At 38.1% G+C, this 19406-nt stretch overlaps 2 protein-coding genes across 2 annotated transcripts; both read left to right on the forward strand.

Annotated features, from left to right (window-relative positions):
* Positions 1-635: 635 nt before the first annotated feature.
* On the forward strand, positions 636-7216 carry LOC147864861 (exocyst complex component EXO70A1-like). The gene is made up of 12 exons (XM_087319036.1): positions 636-847; positions 2314-2409; positions 2529-2734; positions 2822-3061; positions 3460-3598; positions 3800-4012; positions 4315-4520; positions 5367-5567; positions 5648-5747; positions 5858-5964; positions 6638-6784; positions 6876-7216. Exons 1-12 carry the CDS (start codon positions 698-700, stop codon positions 7000-7002), a joined length of 1932 nt encoding a protein of 643 aa, XP_087175162.1. The 5' UTR covers positions 636-697; the 3' UTR covers positions 7003-7216.
* A 5679-nt stretch (positions 7217-12895) lies between these two features.
* On the forward strand, positions 12896-17271 carry LOC147864862 (artemisinic aldehyde Delta(11(13)) reductase-like). Its single transcript, XM_087319037.1, has 4 exons — positions 12896-13378; positions 13859-13999; positions 15498-15628; positions 16199-17271. Exons 1-4 carry the CDS (start codon positions 13263-13265, stop codon positions 17065-17067), a joined length of 1257 nt encoding a protein of 418 aa, XP_087175163.1. The 5' UTR covers positions 12896-13262; the 3' UTR covers positions 17068-17271.
* Positions 17272-19406: the final 2135 nt, after the last annotated feature.

Raw genomic sequence — 19406 nt, forward strand, 5'->3', positions numbered from 1 at the left:
TGGGGATCATTTCCTCCAAATGCCATATTCAGGTTTTTTAATGGCATTACAGGGACGCCCCTCTCCCTACATATATATATATATATAGGCATATGCCATATATGATAGATACTAGATAGGTAGAGGAGACTTAAGAAGTCTTGTAACTAAGTGGATTTTTACATACAATTAAGATAATTGTGTGCTTTTAACCAAAAAGAGAGAGAGTGTGTGTGTGAGAGAGAGAGGCACTAATTCCATGCATGGATTAAACAAACAGAAAAAAAAAACATTATTATGTATGTAAATGGAAAAAGGAAGAGTTTTAAGAGAGAAAAAAAAAACAGTAGAAAAGAATAGAGAGAGAGAGAGAGAGAGAGAGAGAGAGAGAATGGAAAAATCAAAGAAAGCAATGCATACAAATTTACTACAAAAAACAGAGGAACGTGAAATCAGGGGAGGCCGACAGAGACAGAGACAGAGAGAGAGAGAGTAGAGAGAGAGTAGAGAGAGACTCTCTCTCTCTCTCTCTCTCTCTCTCTCTCTCCACGTCGATGCACGTATTTCTCCATAGCTGACCAAACCCTTCCTCTCTCTCTCTCTCTCTCTCTCGCAGAACAGGAGGAAATCTCTCCCACTTCCTTCGTTTCTTTCAATCCCTAACCTTCACCTTCACCCTCTCTCTCTCTCTCACTGCGTGTCTCAGATTCCTGCTCCCATGGCGGAGCTCGATGCGATGCTGGAGCGATCGCGGCTCCTGCGCCATAGCCTTAGCAAAGGCCAGATGATCACGGATAACATGATCGGCATCCTCAGCTCCTTCGATCACCGCCTCTCGGATCTCGAAGCTGCCATACGCCCCACTCAGGTCAGCCTCCTCTTTCTTTTCCATCTCATGATCCATATGTATGTATGCCGTGTGCATGCGTATGTGTGCAATGTGTGTATGGCGATGCGAACAATCTGTTTGAATGGGAGTCCAGGAATCAGGTCTCTGGCATATGCTACTAGAATCCCAACTAGTAGGAAACCTGTTGCACCACAGACAAGAAATAGAAGCCAAACACAGATCGGCATATATGCATGTACCATGAATTTATGCTTGCATGTATATATTGAAGAATTTGATCTTCCAAGATCATGTATAGAGAGTCGCCAGGGTTTCAGGTTGCTGCATTATGTTTTGAACCAATACTTGAGGCAAGCGAAGGAGACCTACTAGATCATTATAGGAGATCAAGCATGTTTGTCATCAGTTTAATTTAGATGATTCTTTTCCAATACATAAAGGAATGCCTCCTGTTTGCTTCATGTTTATGTTATGCAACAGAATTTTCTGAAAGAGAATTGATTCATATTCATATTCATATTAGAAAAGATCGAGTTTTGCCATTAGTCTCGTTGCATATCCAATATCCTGGCTTGCTTAGTCTAGTGCTTCGGGTTTGGAAACGGGCTTTAATTCATCAACATGCGCCTCTGATTACGGATGAGATCAAGAGGCAAACATCTTGTTTGGGCTCTACTGACGTCAGATGTTTTCAGGATCAGACGTAATCGAGTAGCATAATTGTATTGATTGGTATGGATGAGATGCAGGAGAACGTAAGTACTCAAATTTAAGATGGACTTTCACCAGTTTCATCTATTCTGACTTCATTGTCTAATAGTATGGTATTTTCAAAGGGGGTTTCCGCCTGGATACTGGAAATTGATCTGTACACCTCCAATGTGTCATTTCTTCTACATGATCCCAGGTTTCTCTGGTGTTTGGTGCACACCATTTTTGGATCTTCATTTCAGCCTGTGTGCTTTATTCGAAAGAATCAATTCTCTTGTATATGTTACAAGGGATGAATCTGCTAGCAGTGCCATCAGCGGGTAGCAGACCGCTGACTTTCACACAAAAATGTGTTTTGGCGTCATACTGGTCCGACAGGAACCTCTGAGATGTGGCTAAAATGTGAGGTTTTGCTTAGACATATTTCTCTTGGATAAACTGCTCTAGTGATAAGAAAATGACAGATCATTTTTTAGCTCCAACTCTGTGTCATGGTATGATATATATGTTTAAGAAGTCTATCAAATACCTAGATCTATCAAGTTTTAATATTTTTGTTTATGTTTTTCTCTCTGTGAAGTATCATTAGTGAAATAGTATACCTGCAAATTCATGTGAGAGTGAACTGTAGATTGTAAACCTATTGGACAACATACTAAGACCTACAGTTGGAAAATTCTTGAACTGAGTTGTTCTTGAAAATTTAGGAAGACTGCTTTTAGTCCTTTTCCTTATGATATCATACTCATCTAACAAGTAGGTGATGTATTTAGGTTCATACAAATGCGATAAGGCAGGCACATGAACACATTAACAGTACACTGAAGGTTGCTGGAAAGATCCTTGCTCAGTTTCATGTTTCAAGGAAGGTAAACCTAGTGTATTATGAATTGGTGGTTGCTTATATTTATTGTTGGGGCAGGAGTTTAGCAGACAGTTATCTGTTTTTAAATTCGGTTTGGTGATGTTTTCTATTTATGAATATCAGTTAGAATTGAAGATCATGGAAGGCCCTCATGAAGATTTGCGTGGATACCTTGCTGCTGTAGATGAACTTTATAATAATGTGGAGTTTTTTACACTCAATGGTAGCTTTAAAAGTAGTGGTTCAGCATTGAATCATGTACACGGTCTGCTTGCTAAGGCAATGGCGAGGCTAGAAGAAGAATTCAAACGTTTATTAGTCACACAAAGGTGCTTTGGATTTGCAATTTGTTGTTTATGTTAATGACAGGAAAATAAATTGGAAGATGTATCCATGTTTTATCTGGTCCATTGTAGCAAATCACCAGAGCCTGTTCAACTCGAAGAATGCATACCTGAATTCATCCTCTCAACCACAACTTCTGTTGGTGAAGGGGTTAAGACAAATGGAACTGTGGTGGCCGAAAATACTTATCATGAAAGGAATGCCTATGCTATCAATTTGCTCATATCGCCAACTATTGTTCCTATCCTACATGAACTTGCACGACGACTGGTTACATCGGATCATCATCAGCAATGCTGTAAGATCTACAAGTATGTAAATGTTAATTGCAAAAAGAAAAATGTCATCGCTGAGATGTGGTCATCATCTGTTTTACTTTTTCTTGCCTCTAGAAAGGAAATCTGTATTTGCTCAATCAAGAGGACTAGACTTAATAGAATCTGTCACATGAAAGTAGGATCTGAGGATATGAAGGGTTTTGCTGATGTATTTCTAACAAAGGAAATAGGTTTACAATTTTCGTAGGTTGTTAGGTGGAGATGCCCCCTGCAACTTCCATTTCTATTCTATTTCAGAAGCTGTGATTAGTTAGAATGTCTGATATTGAGAGTTGGCATTGCTTGATTTATGAGGAAGTGTTGCATTTCTTGTTCCTTAGAGCAATATGTACTGCCAACAATTGAGTTTATATTTTAACATTTTAATGCAGAGACATTAGGGTATCTGTACTGGAGAAGACTATTCACAAACTGGGGGTGGATAGACTAGTTAGAGAAGATGTGCAAAAGTTGGAATGGAAACTTTTGGAGGGAAAGATTACTAATTGGATACTTGCCATGTACAAAACTGTAATGTATTCAGATTTACTCAATCTCCTTGTTAGATGATAGTGATTTTTAGAGTGTTTCTCGTTTGTGCATTCCTCACACAGATTTCACCGAAATAATTTTGCAATGTTTGCATCAGATCAATTCTATAGGATGTAATAGTACATCTCACTATCAGTATCACTTGGAATAGAATCTTTCTTACTTTATGAATTAATGTAGGTAAAGTTACTGTTCTACGGAGAGCGGAAGCTGGCTGATCAAGTGCTCAATGGCCTGGATCCATATCAGCAATCTTGCTTTGCAGACATTACACGTAATACCATGACCACACTCTTGAGTTTTGGGGAATTTATTGCCACGAGCAGAAGGTCACCAGAGAAGCTATTTGATTTGCTTAAGATGTATGCGACAATGCGAGATCTTTATCCTGAGGTGAACTATAGAGCTCACTAGCCTAGGACGTTTGTAGTAACTCAATGTATCATTTGCAGGAGGGGTCTGTCGTTTTCTATTCCTCATATTTTAACTTTACCTAATTTTAGAATACCTGAGACTTTCGTTTATGATAATCCTTGCTATGCGTGGCAGATTCAACTATAGTGCACTAGTAGGGTAACTGGTGGCAAAAACTCTGTGTTTGCATACTGATGTCAATGCTTATGTCATCAGTTATTGCACAAAGAGATAATGATTGGTTTTAACATTTTGAATTTTATGCCTGTAATTTTCCACAGGTTGAATATATCTTTGGAGTTAAACCAGCAATGGATATGTGCAATGCATTTTCAAGTTTAACTCAAAGACTAGCACAGGCAGCAGGTGAAACTTTCAGTGATTTTCCAGGAGACGTTGAAAAGGACAATGGAAAGACCTTTGTTTCAGATGGAAATGTGCATCAATTGACCACATATGTTGCTAGATATATCAATTCTTTGTTTATGTGAGTATGACTTAGTACCCCCTCCAAAAATACATCTGTAAGATTTTGAAATGGAATTTATGGTAAAATTTAATGGCTTGTAGCATGGTTATGGTTCCTTTGTTGGTACCATGTAATAACTTCTGTAGTACACACTTTGTTTTATTCTGTCTGCATAGTGAAAGACATGTCTCAGCTGAAAACTCCCTCTTTTTGAGAATTCAGATAGTAGTCTGTACATGCTGCATCAGAAAAAGAAAAGTAGAAGGAATAGTATCAGAGGGTCAAACAGGAAAAACGTTGATTCATTTTGAATGAAGTTAACTATCATTGTAGAGATGTGAAATATATAAGTCACTAACATTACTACTGGTGCTCAAAAACTGGCAACAAGCTTGACCCACTTCTGGAGCATGCTCAGTTTCTTTTCTTAAATGTTAAACATTGATTGAACATTATACTGTTACTCGCATTTTGTTATCCTTAGTAGTATTCATCTTGTTATGTCTACCAGAATCTTGACATTGAATATTCTATTAACAATTTCACTGGCATAGGCTGGCCTGTATGTTTAAAATCGTTTCATATCATTCACTCAGTAGGCTGCTCCGTGTCCACTGGAAAGAATTCTTGAAGTATAGATTTCTCAGATATCTTTCACTAGACACTTAAATGATGTAGGATACTAATGAAGTGTCAACAAGAGAAATGAACTGGAAGTAATCTCAAAGGATTGTTAATTTCAGTTTGGATTCTGTTCCCAGAAGTGTACCTAGCTCTTTTAATTGCATCTGATTATGAGTTGATGACTCATAAAGCAGACAGACATGATTGAAAGTTATCATTTAGTTAATTCATCATTTACAGGTACCAAACGACATTAGGTCAGATATTTGGCGAAGATGAGACAGTAAAACGTACTGATTCCCAGCTGGCAGCAACCACTGTGAAGGCAATATCAGCTCTTCAGGCAAATCTAGAGGGAAAATCCAAGCTATATCGGGATCCTGCTCTCTCACATATTTTCCTGATGAACAACATACACTTCATGGTCAAATCTCTACAACAGTGGAGTGATTTTCCTTTTGCAACCTTGGTTTTGATAGAATATCTATGCTTCATTGACTAATTTATCAGAAAGTTTCCAGATCGGAAGCAAAGGATTTTCTTGGTGAAGATTGGATTCAACGTCATCGTCGTATTGTGCAGCAGCATGCACAAAATTATAGGCGTGTTGCTTGGTCAAAAGTAAGAAAAATATGAAGTCCGTGTTTCTTAAAGTGTATTTGTCACATTCCGTAAGTTATAATCAATGGTTTAGATCTACCTGTTTCATGTTAAAAAAATGTGTATCTCAGGTATTGGACAGCCTGAAAACCCAAGCCTTGACATCTTCTGGTAGTAGCGGGTTTGGGAATGATGGAAGTACTAGCACTGGAGTAGCAAGGAAATTGGTCAAAGAAAGGTTTGCTCATCTGTTTCTTTGTGAGCGTTAAATATCCAGGTCTTACATTTCATTCTTATGAATGTTAATAGGAGTTATCTCTGGTCTGGGAGTCCTTTAGTGGTAGGTGGAAGCTACTGGATGACAATGGGTTACAAACATGTGAAGGACTGATTTAGAGATTTTTAGTACTACCAAGTTGTAGTTAACATACCTGAATGTTTCATAGTTCAGTAAAAGACACTTTGGATAGTAGCTTTTGAGCCCTTACATCTGGAGACATCCATATTGCCCACAGGATTATAACTAGAGAGGCTGATCTAACAATTGGTGTATGTGCAATTCAACTCTTGACTTGCAGTGCTCATGGAAGATAAGCCATCTTCATTCTCATTCTTTATGATATTACATTACTTACTCGTCTCTAGTTAACCATAATTGGATACACATCAACACGTTTAACTGATAATGGCTGTCCTTGAAGTTATCTATTACTCTATTTTCTTTCATTTTAGGGATGCATGGAAGATGAGCCATCTTCATTCTCATTCTTTATTTATGATATTACATTGTTTACTGATCTCTAATTAACTATTATTGGAAAAGCATCTACATGTGCCACTGGTAATGGATGCTGTCCTTGACGTTATGTATTACTCTATTTGCTTTCATTATTAGGGATGCATTTTTGCAGATTCAAATCCTTCAATGCTCAATTTGATGAATTATACCAGCGGCATTTGGTGTGGTGTGTACCAGATACTGAACTCCGCGAATATGTACGTCTTAGCGTTGCAGAAGTGGTTTTGTCCGCTTATCGCTCTTTCCTGAAACGTATTGGGTGAGTGTGAATGTTACAAATGATATATCCCCTACTTTTTAGACTTCCAGTTAGTTTTTATCTCTGTACTGATAGTCCTTCTACCATGCAGACCAATACTAGAAGGGGGTAAAAATCCTTCTAAATATGTGAAATACTCACCTGAACAATTGGAAGTGATGATTGGAGACTTTTTTGAGAGGAAGACCAGAAATGAATCACAAAATAAATTGCTGTGATTATCTGGAGAAAATGCTTGTTTTGGACGTAGAGTTCTGTACAGAGAAATTAATATTGTTGTAATTAGTAGTATGTCTATACATTCATTACAAGTGACCACACAGCCTCAATTGAGATAAACAAGGCTTTATAGGAGCCTATACTGGAATGCAAGGGAAGTTTACAGACTTTTGAGAAATAATGAAAAAAGCGGTTTTGGTTCATTTTCTGAAACACCACATCTCATGGAGAAATGGTTTTTGTTATTTAATAAAATGATATAAATAGTATTCTAATCCAGATTTAATACGTTTTCAAAACCTTTTCTTTCCTTCACAGATTCTGAATATGCATTTTTCAGTTTTATGACAAATGGATCTAATTCAATCAGGAGAAACGTAGAATTAATGTTGAAAACAGTAGCTATACAGCTACCTTTTTACCTTTACAGCTTGATGGCTTCATTCTTCCATAGAAAATTTCGTCCCACATGTTTCCGTTTACAGTAAAAGAGTATATCAATCACTCAGCCCAAAAGAGTAACATGAAAACTAGCATTTCAATATCGATGTTGGCTGTTTTGAATATTGCAAGAGATGGAGATAGCCAAGAAAACTATGGAACCTACAATCTTGTAAAATGCCCTGATGGAGTAGGTTTCTGATATCAATGTCTGAAACTTTTAATCTTGTTTGCACCCTAGACATCCAGAGTATTATACTCGAGACTCCTCTAGAAGGCAATATAGATGGATGGCCCCATGGCAAGATTCGATTTCCAAGGTTTAGAGATTGAATGTGATGACATGAATAAAAAACAAGCTAAAAAAAGTCAAAGAGTACTGAAATAGCTCTATGCTGAAAATCTATTCAAAGAATGGAGAATGCATTTAGACAAGTTAGGATTCAAGACGCGAACGTACATTTTGAATTGCATTGGGAGAAAATGTCTAGGGTAATTGGAAAAAGTGTGAACTAAAGAGTCAAATCACGGCTATAAGGGAAATGGATGTCATCTTAACAATCATGATGTCTTATACGCACAAAGACTTGGTATAGGTGTATAAGTAGTGATTTCAAGCATCCAACTATTTGGAGGATTGCTTAGATATCCCCAAATAGAGTCATTGCCTTTCCATGGGGATGAATGCAAAGCCTTCACAGTTGGAAGAAACCATGTAGAGATCCTCCTCACTCAAATCTTAGGATTACAATTGCATGCCGAAATGACTATTTTCCCTCTTATTGACAACAAATGATTGCATGACTCACTTGTTTGGAACACCAACAAAGTTTTCTTTGCCATGAGTCATGACACATGCCATCCAATTGGAGATGAAGTGCAATTGGAAGTTATGAACACATTGACACTTCTCTTTTGTATGGTAAAGAAACACATGACAAAAGAAAAATGGTAATCTAATCGTAGGGACATGTGTTGATAATGATGAAATGATAAGAGTAAGTATCCCCCACAATCATCTCTCTATGTCACTTGAGTATTTCCCACCGTCCTCTCTATGTCACTTGAAAAATCAACACTTTTCACACACAAGCATTAGTCACACAATGTTGACCACAACTCAAGTAGGGTCCAACATGAAGCAAACAATACATATCCAAATTCCATGTTGTTGACCTCCATATGTTCCATATCTTCGTGAATTTCAAAAGAGAGGGAATATAAAATAAAGACAAACTCCAAGTTGTTGACCTACATGGGGTCCACATGTATTTTCTTGATTTTCAAAAGATAAGAGAAAAATAAAATAATGAATATTCAGGATTCTTAAAGTAAAAGTTGTGGAGTGTGTTGTCGGAACCTAATCCTTTTGTTTCTATGAGATTATGTCCCATAGAGATTTTCCTAGTATCGCAAGAGAAACAATGCTAAACTTTGATAAGTTTTAGCTTGATACATATCTACATTAAGATTTTATGGAGAGGAACAAATTGAAATTTAGTGTTTAACTTCTCCACATTAAAAGACACAATTTCCATTTTATTATAATGGTCTTAAAGTCATCCCGATGAATGATAAAGACCCCAGTCCCCAACCCATATTGACCTTAAAGTCATCCCGATGAATGATAAAGACCCCTGTCCCCAACCCATATTGACGTGTAACACTACTTTCTTTTTAGAGAGCATGGTTGATGTGCATGTAGTCAAATTCTATGCACACATTTTTAGAGCATGTTTCTACCATCACAAAATTTTCCCAACTTGATTATTGCAATAAATCATTAACGTGTGCCACATTTGCTTCCGAAGACATTTATATGGTATAGGGTAAGAAAATCCTAATACTCAAGAAAGCCTAGGTTGGATGTTATATTTTTGCTAGAGTGAAAATTATTGTGAGACAACATGTTAATGTGACTTTAGGAAAATCTGGACTCAAAGTTAGAACTTAGATGTTAGTGATATACATCTAAAGTAGCTTATTGTTGATGTATATCTAAAGTGACAGATGTAACGAAACGCTTCTTTTACGAGCTATCATCAGGAAAACATTGACACTATTTGGAATTGGGGTGTGGAGCAATGGCCTTTTCTTTAAAAGCTTCTCTAAAGCCAATATTTTATTATTATTATTATTGGTCGAGAGAGAATGATTCTAGAATATTCCAAAGGCATATTTCCTTTATTTTTTTATTATTATTATCATTGAGACATGTAAAATATTTTATAATATTCCAAATCTTTCAAATGTGCAACGCTAGAATACAAAGGCTTCTCGATAAGAAAAAACCTTTTGAATGTATTTGTGAGAGTGTAGTAACTCTTACAATTCTAATTTCTCATAAGCTTCACATCGGTAAATGACGTTACTACGTAGTTGCACTAAATAATCTATTTTGTCCTTCGTTGCCACGTTGAATCAAATGAAATCTATATGCATGTATTTTACCTATTGATGAATTAAAAAGCCTCCGTGCAATGTCACCTATCATTTGCAAGAAGACATGGATGAAAGAGTGTCATCTTTAAAGTCATGGGATTATGACCTCAAGATTGTACATGCACACGCACATGCACACGCACACATATAACCCTTTTTAAAAAGGCGGATCAACTCACACCTTTATTGAGGGCTCAAATCACCTTGAAACTATGCGAATTCCCTTTTTTGTTATGATCAAAATATTTGGTGTCCCCATATTCATCAACCGACTTGGCTGTGACAAGCCTATGTTGGGTATTTTTTAGAGTATTATTTTATGAACACATTTGATAATTAATTGTCATATATGATGTAAAATTGCGTATGTTGAACAATGAGCCTTGTAATCTCATGCGAATGATGTAAATACATTGTCAAGGAAAAGGAAAGAAATTAACATCCCTTTATATTTCACACACACACACACACACACACGTAGTTTGACTTACAATTTAGAACCTCTTGTTTAGATTTCAGAGATAATTTCGTACGTCAGTAGGCTATTTGTACTCAATTCATCTTACAATTTAGAACCTCTTGTTTAGCTTTCAGAGATAATTTCGTACGTCAGCAGGCTATTCGTACTCAATTCATGAAATAAGATTCGATGATAACATTTTAACCTTCTTAGAAGTGACAAAACATCCCCGCGTCAATCCAAATTTGGTCATATTCGAAGTCGGCGTAAGACAATGGTATCTCACATTTGCTTCATGCAAACTTACAAAGTTTATTCGTACTTTGCGAAGACAACCTTATGTCAACTTACATCATGGAAACTCACAAAATTCAATGCTTTCCGACTTTCATTTCTAAGACAATGCATAGTCCACCACGACATTAACGAGTTACCAACACATGTGAAAATGATATATGCACAACAATATTCAAAACCATCGTGCAAAAGGCTTGTTTATTATGTACAAAAATAGAGTTATGGCATGGGCTCCTCGAAGAGTACAAAATATGGATCGAGGAATCTAGTGGGGAAAATCCTTTCATATTGGGGCAAGATTGAGCAATCATGTTCAGGTCATCATAAATATTCCCTATCCCACACAACATATGTGCGAAAAGACTCTTCCTATTTTCACGTGTTGAGAATGCTAGAGACGACCTAGATAAGGCCTTTGTGCATATGCCCAAGTTATGAGATGGGATTTTTTTAAAAATACATTGCACATCAAACATTGTGTGTAAACTCCATGTGGGTGCAAATTAAAAAGACTCTTGCCTTTTTTGTCATTTGTTGCGAATGCTAGAGGTGGCGTCCTAGATGAGGTGTTTCTGCACACCCATCAATTGTGGAGGGGTGTGAACAAGTTCTAAAAATATTGCAAGTCAACGCATTGGGTCTAGACTCCATGTCCTAGCTCGTGTCTAAACTTCACAGTATGACTCATGTATATTCTGAGGCACACTCGAGCAAAAATTTCACTACATTGTACTAAATTTACAATATGCGATCATGAAATGATGTACTAGGGGGGGTTGAGCGCTTGACCTAATTTCGGGTCACTTTTGGGCAACGACCTTATGATCGCTAGTAAGGGTCCATCAGACAACCTTACACCATAAAGGTTCCATAGGACAACCTTACACGGCAACAAAGGTTCCATCAGACAACCTTACACGACATCAGACAAACCTTACATGACAACAAATGCTCCACTGGAGATGACAAAAAGGCTCTAGCAAGACTCTGTGTCGAATCAATGTTCTGAGGGTGTCGGTCATTTTGTTCGTTTCTCTAGATCGAGCGAAACAAGGGGCAAATAATGTTTGGGGCCCCAGGGGGATCTCTAGTGGGTGTGGGTAGGCCAGTGACATTTGGAGTCTTGGACTCATTGGAGCCGTTAATTAACACACACCTCTCTCTGTCTTGGCTTGTCTGTGTCTATGTCAGTCTCTCGGTCTCTGTCTTTGTCTCTCTCTCTCTATATATATCGCTTTGATTCCCTATACTTAACATTCTAATGTCAAAAGTCTCTTAAATTTTTCATTGGTTTTTTCAACCTTCTTCTTCATTCATTCATTGGCATATCCAATGTCCATGACTACTTTTGGAAAAAAATAAAATAAAATGTCCATGACTGACTGACTGACTAATAAGAGATAAATAAATTCATTTTGGAAGATCAAGAGAGGTCTAGTCAAGTGGCCATTCTGAGCTCTTAAGGGTCCCCACTTCCCCCCCCATTTATTTATTTATTTGCTTATTTTCTTTTTTTTCTTTTCATGATTTTTTTATTTTTCTGTGAAATCATTTATAAAATTGCTGGGTTTTTTTTTTCTCTCCCTTTGCACCTGTAACTGAATTGGAAGTTGAGATATGCAGATTTGATTTAATCCAATGGATTCTTCTGCACTTCTTTTGTACTATTAATCATCAAAAAAAAAAAAAAAAAAAAAACCATTGGAAGTTTAATCAATCTCTCCATAATCATATATAGATACAAAATTTTCCATATAAATTCTGCATAATCATATATATATATATATATATATAGATACAAAATTTCCATATAAATTCTGCATAATCATATATATATAGATACAAAAGTTCCATATAAATTCTGCATAATCATATATATATATATATACAAAATTTCCATATAAATTCTGCATAATCATATATATATATATATGTATATATAAAATTTCTTTATAAATTCTGCAGGAACTGGCGATTTGTTCCAACTAATTGATCTTTCCCCTTTAAATTTTGCTGCTTTAAAAAAAATAAAAAAATAAAAAACGATCAAAAAGGAGAGAGACATACCCTCAGAGAGATTTGACTGCTAAATGTATTAAAAAGGAAGCTTCCTAGAAGCGTTCCAGTACATACCTGCAGGTCTCTCTCTCTCTCTCTCTCTCTCTCTCTCTCTCTCTCCGTCTCTCTCTCTCTATCTCTTTATATATATGTATATATATAGAGAGAAAGGCCCATACGAATCACCACCGCCATCGCCAGTTAATACTCTGTTTTTTCCCCTCACGATTCACCGATCAATCTCAAAACCCTAACCCTTCTGCATAGCGCAAATCCAATCCATACATTCCAAATCCATCCATTCTTCTGACAAATCAAGTAACCTATACGCAACCACATATCATATATACGTGTAATGCATCCTCAGATTGTCTGCACAACTATCCGATTTTAATTCACCTAAACTTAGTACTACGTAACTAACTATCTATCCTTCACCCATTCCCATCTGTGAGAAGAGCTCTGCTTCTTCACCTCCTTATTGATTCCTCAGGCTACTTAATTCACCTGTTATTAAAGAGGTTAATTGCTTGCTTAAGCTCCCCAAATCAATTCGATAATATGGGTGCTAGTGCAGATTTCGATTGTAACGAATCCCGTGCTGATGATGATATTTGGAGCAATCTCCTCTCTCCGTTCGCCGGTTCGGATGGATCTCCACTCAACTTGTCGCACAGGTAATCAATCAATCAGATGTGTAATCCCTCCCCCTCCCTCACTAATTACTTTGCCCATAAACATAACTACCAATGGGGGGGGGGGGGGGGATTAATAACTCTACGCCAAGACAGTTGAGCAAGAGAGAATTATTTGTGATTTGGATTCAAAGTTGAGCTAAGACAGGATTTGGGCGAGGTAATTATTTGTAATTTGGATCCAAAGAAGATGAATGAGAGGTGATGATGGGGTTATAGGATTGATTAGGGGATTGATTGATAATCAGGTGATGGATGGATTGATGGATGGATGGATTAATTAATGAATTAATGGGGGTAATTAACAGATTGATTAGCGAATGAGGTAATGGGGTAATAATCAAGATGATTGATTGATTGATTAGAGATTCGATTAATGGGGTGATTAATAGATTTGATTAGGAGATTATGGCGATGGGTAATCAAGATTATGGATTGAATTAGCGATTTTGCACGACGCAGGGTGGTCTTAGCTCCGCTCACCAGGTGCAGAGCCGTGGGCTATGTCCCTCAGCCAGCCCACGTGGAATACTACGCCCAGCGGGCGACACGTGGAGGCCTCCTGATCACCGAAGCTATGGCCGTCTCGCAGGCAGGCATTGGGTGAGTACTAAAAATGGAAACCATCTTTTCCCGTTTTGGCAAACTCTTTCTAAACTAAGATGGTCTGATCTTCCTTGTTTTAGTAATAACTTTTTGTCCCCCCCACTATATGTAGCATGATCTTAAGTACATACCACCAACATATACCATACCATACCATACATACATACATGATACACCATTCCATGCCAGCCATGCCATACATACATACATACATACATATTACATACATACATACACACATCACATTGGCTAATGAAAATCTTTTGTCTCTCCTTGCCTTGACTTTTAAACATAGTCAATATATGGTGTGATCTCAGCTTCCCATGACTTTGTTTTTTTAAACAAAGGGCTCAATCCTAAGGTGATCTCATGCTTGCCATGACTTAAAAACAATGGTCAATAATAAAAGCTCGCCATGACTTTAAAAAACGGTCAATAATAAAAATATATGGTGATCTCGATCTAGTGCAGTACCCATGTGTGGCCCCCGCCAAGAAGCTCTCAGAGGCCAATCACTAGGTTAACTAACCTTAATGAGCTTATGTGTTAGCGGCGCCATTGACCAACCCCAGGTTAACATTATTAACTCATCTACTAATTCACACCAATTTAGGTGTGAATATATACATAAGGCATGGAAACAAGGTTAATTTAATTAGGTTGGATTTTAACCTCTCGTGGATTTATACTAGGCTCTCCCACATGACCTTGTAATAATATATGTGAGACATGTGGTGTTTCTTTTCCATCCAATCACCACAATAGAATATAGCCATCCCTATCCCTTGCCCATGTATCGAACCTATGTGTAACATAATACCTAGTGACCATTAACTCAATGTGATTAGTTCTCATTAATTCGTATGTCTATGAAGTCAAAGTTACATGGCCTAGTGAATAGTATATATATATATATGTATATATATTGTACTCTACTAGATTGCCCACAAGCCTCACAAAATGGCCCCACACATAATATAGCTATTATATATATGTGTGCTTGCACTTCCAGGGCTTTATATGTGGGCTTTAGGGCAAGCATTCTCAATGACAATGACTATTGACTCTTGACCCATCTCTCACATCAAATTTAATTGTTAATAACGAGTTTGTTGTAGTCCCTTTATAAAATCTATGTATTGTCAGTGACGGTGACTCTCGAGTCTCCACTATGGACCCCATGGGTAGTATCATTGGATATTTGTTGTGGAACTTTATGGTTAACATTCGGTGAGACTCCATTTGCGATCGTCCTTGTTATACTTTTGACATAAAATATGTAATTGTTATCACGACCCATGTGGGTCTATATTATAAAAAGTATTGTCTTTAAGGGGAGTAGCATGTACTCAACTACGCTCAGGGAATGTGCTTCAGGTTTGGTTGCTTGATATTTGAAAGCTATTATTGTATGTCATTTGTGTATCTTATTAAATAAGTGGATGACTTGATGTGAGCTTAATAGTATTTAATATATGATCATGTGACTTCGCAGATATCCACATTCACCGGGGATATGGACAAAGGAGCAAATCGAGGGATGGGAAAAAGTGGTGAAGGCAGTACACGAGAAGGGGGGCATCATATTTTGCCAGCTGTGGCATGTGGGCCGTGCATCACATACATGTAAGCAAACATAATCCAAATGAGACTGCACAATATAGATAAACTTAGTTCAATATCAATAGATTGTAAAGTCTCGCCACGGAAAGTCGCAAGTTCATGTGGGCATGGATGGGTTCCACTTTATATGAGTCTCTATAAGATTTGTGAGCGCGTGAAAAAGTTAACACCACGAGAGGGCAGTCCGCTTCACCGATTTTCACGAGGTTCTTAGTAGTGTTGTTGGCCACACATCAATAGGCAATGCAGCCACAACACACACACACACACACACACACACACAGCCCCCTTGTTATTCTATGTGGGGGGGCCGGGCCGAACATGATGCCATATACACTTGCATGTTGTATGGGTGTTTGGGGCCGACGTATATTAGTAGGTGTGTCGAACTCGAGACCCACATAGCTATATATAGATGTGGGGGCCCGCGATTGACTTATAACATTAATGCTAATGCTCTTGTTTAACTTGATAAAAAAATGCCTTGCCTGTTTTTTTTTTTTGCTTGCTTCTGTGTTCCTTCCTATACTACCCATTTTTTGTGGTTCTCAAAAGCAAAAGGATTCGTTTCAGACTACCAACCTGATGGCCGGCCACCCGTGTCCTCCACCACCGCCCCCCTGCCGGAGAAATGGAAGATCAAGATCCCGGGCGCCCCCGATGTGACCGCCTCCCCACCCGAGGCTCTCCGGGGCGCCTCGGAGATCCGGGAAGTTGTCCGCGAGTTCGGGCGGGCCGCCCGCAACGCGAAGCTGGCGGGCTTCGATGGGGTCGAGATCCACGCGGCCCACGGCTACCTCCTCGACCAATTCCTCAAGGATGGGATCAATGATCGCACCGACAAATACGGCGGCTCCATCCCGAACCGGTGCCGTTTCACACTGGAGGTCGTAGCGGCCGTGGCCTCCGAGGTGGGCGAGTCCCGGACCGCCCTCCGGATCTCACCCGTCATCGACCATTTGGGGGCCGTTGATTCGGACCCCGTCGCCCTTGGCCTCCACTTGATCTCCGAGCTCAATGAGAAGCGCCTCGCGTACCTCCACATGACGGAGCCGAGGTACACTCGTGAAGGGCTCCAAGAGATGGCTCCCCCGGCGGGGAATGTTTGCGGGATCCTTAGGGCCGCGTATCGGGGCCCGATGATGTTGAGCGGTGGCTACACTCGCCGCACCGCGTGCGAAGCCGTCCGGTCGGGAGCCGCCGATCTCATCTCTTTCGGCCGCCTCTTCATATCTAATCCCGACCTCCCCCTACGCTTCGCCATTGACGCCAAGCTCAACCCATACGATCGCGCCACATTCCTCACACACCACCCCGTGATCGGCTACCTCGACTACCCGAAGCTTAGAGCGTGCGACGTGGCACGAGGCGATTGGTCGGCTTCGCCGGGCCTCTCCCAAATCATATCCCAAATGGTTGATGTAGATGTAGAGAGAGCTTGACATGTGACATAGACAGAAAAAGTAGACCAAGATTCCATCAATCCAATGGATTATCATTCAACTAAATTTTAATCACATTAGCTTTCTTCCTTTTTAACTCATAGATAGAAAAATTCATATGTTTTCAACATTACCAAGGTGTATATAATTTATCTAATTGATATAATAGAGGGTCAATATTTTATTTTCTTATTATTTGTTATTTTTTATTCCTATTAATATGAACCATTAAGTTCGAAAGTGATATAATATCGGACTTTTTGCATGGGGCAATGTTTCCGAAAATTCAACAAAACTCTTAAACATGTCTATTCATGTGAAGATTTGACGTAATTAAAGTCGAATCTTGCCTATCTTTGTACGTTGCATCCAACCTTGTTTCCGAAGATTCAACGAAAAAGTCGGACCTTTTTCGAACCTTGTGGATTCTTGTACTTCATGGCTTCGGAACGAAGATTCCACCACCGAGAAGTTGAACCATGTATCCTAGGATTCAACCCATGCTATGAAGGGAACAAGGAAAAGGCTATTGCTTTAATATTTAAGATGTAAGATTAATAGGATATGAAACTATACGTGATTTTAATGTGGGGTATTACACTCACTACAATGCTACATTACCAACCTATAATTGAATACATATATATACACACATACAACCATATACCATATGTTTATATATTGAAATCAATGAGCATGACATTGATGTTCTCATTGCACATACACAAAATACATGATGAATCTTGTAATTCATGATCATTGTCCACATCCAATACTCATGCATTGGTTTCAAAACGACCAAAATTTTAACCAAAATTACTCTTATTATATTACTAATGTTGGACCCCTAGAGGAGGGAACTACCTTAGATGGATCTGGGAATATCCGCTTGTAGCCCCAAACTAGGAGTACAAATGTTTTCGGAAATACGCTTACACCTAATGCCTTCTTAAAAAACAAAAACCAAACTACAGGACAAAATGTTTCGGAAATATGCTTCCACTAATGCCTTCTTCAAAAATAAGTTACAAAAAGAAGACCAATCCTCCTGCATTTATAATTTTATGGTTAGAACTTAGATGGGTATCACTTTTAAGATGACCCAAAAATCTCGCAAATTTAGGCCGTTTGGGAAGTGTCGAAATTTAAAAAGAATATAACGTTGGACCTATCGATGCATAATTTCTACAAATAAATGGGTACCAAAAACGTTTTCACTCTTGACAAAAAGTTAACCAATGTATGTAAATGCATGCTTTGATGTAAAGTTTGAGTTAAATGGATGAAGAAAAGGCCCAACGAACTAAGACAAATATACCTTTGATTCTACAAAAGTGAAGTGAAATATTGGCTAGGTGTTTTTTCTTCGTTATCTTTACCTATAAAGATTGGCTAGGGTTGTTCGCACGACTTTACAACATTGATTGTAATATTGGACTCCTTTGTATATTGCGTTTGGCCACTTTACTTTTAATACCAATGGGGGATATTTTTTCACGAAAAAAAAAGTGAAAATCAAATACATATGTGTACGAATGTATTTATTTAAAGCCTAATAAAATAAGAGACAAATACCTTTGATACTACAAAAGTAAAGAACAAATATCATTATAACGTATAAAAATGTTGAGTCACCATCATCAACCTTCTCGTCTTACTTGAAATCATGGGCACTATATCATAATGAGAGGATTAATGGGAGAAACATTAGGGCACATATGAGAAGGAAACATTGTGCTCTTTTTTACTTGGCATATGAAAGAAGGAAATGTATAAGACAAGTCTCCCAACGCCGTCCAAAAAGATTTTAACTCATATAAAGACCTCCAACGTGGAACATGCCAAACATTAAGTTCTCGACAATTCCAATTTATCAAGATCACACAATGAATAATATTATTTCGTCGTGAATTCGTAATGTACCCGTCCGACCAATTTTAATTTATCGAGCACATAGAGAATACATTATATTTCTTCGGGAAACTTACTGAAAAGATCCCATGGGGATTGAGTGAACACACAATTGTTTTTTATTTATGTGAGACAAAAGAGAAATAGATGTGAAAAATGTTGTGTTTGTTGGTCCTAAAGAGTATTTTGTTATTTTTTGATGATCCACTCCCCAACCTAGTGGTGAGCCTACTAACAAAAGAGGGAGATGGAAATCATGGTGCTATAACTCTTGGTAAACTAAGAAAAAATGATGTTTCACCTACCCAATAAGATGATGATCCACACAAAAATCCATGACTAGCAACCACTAATCATGGTGCTCATGACCATGACCATGACCATGATCATGGTTGTCCTCTTCTTGGGGTGGGACGTGAACAACCACG

Source organism: Azolla caroliniana, unplaced genomic scaffold (genome assembly GCF_043228905.1).
Source record: "Azolla caroliniana isolate FFs.n. ecotype wild unplaced genomic scaffold, voAzoCaro1.0.p SCAF_4, whole genome shotgun sequence".
NCBI classification, from domain to species: Eukaryota; Viridiplantae; Streptophyta; class Polypodiopsida; order Salviniales; family Salviniaceae; genus Azolla; species Azolla caroliniana.

What these genes read in the sequence shown, in the direction of transcription:
- LOC147864861 (XM_087319036.1), top strand. Translation starts at nt 698, where the DNA reads ATGGCGGAGCTCGATGCGATGCTGGAGCGATCGCGGCTCCTGCGCCAT. An exon ending in GGCGTGTTGCTTGGTCAAAA is followed by an intron (nt 5,748 to 5,857) that starts GTAAGAAAAATA and finishes TGTGTATCTCAG; the next exon opens with GTATTGGACAGCCTGAAAAC. An exon ending in AGGAAATTGGTCAAAGAAAG is followed by an intron (nt 5,965 to 6,637) that starts GTTTGCTCATCT and finishes GCATTTTTGCAG; the next exon opens with ATTCAAATCCTTCAATGCTC.
- LOC147864862 (XM_087319037.1), top strand. Translation starts at nt 13,263, where the DNA reads ATGGGTGCTAGTGCAGATTTCGATTGTAACGAATCCCGTGCTGATGAT. An exon ending in CCACTCAACTTGTCGCACAG is followed by an intron (nt 13,379 to 13,858) that starts GTAATCAATCAA and finishes TGCACGACGCAG; the next exon opens with GGTGGTCTTAGCTCCGCTCA. An exon ending in GTCTCGCAGGCAGGCATTGG is followed by an intron (nt 14,000 to 15,497) that starts GTGAGTACTAAA and finishes GTGACTTCGCAG; the next exon opens with ATATCCACATTCACCGGGGA.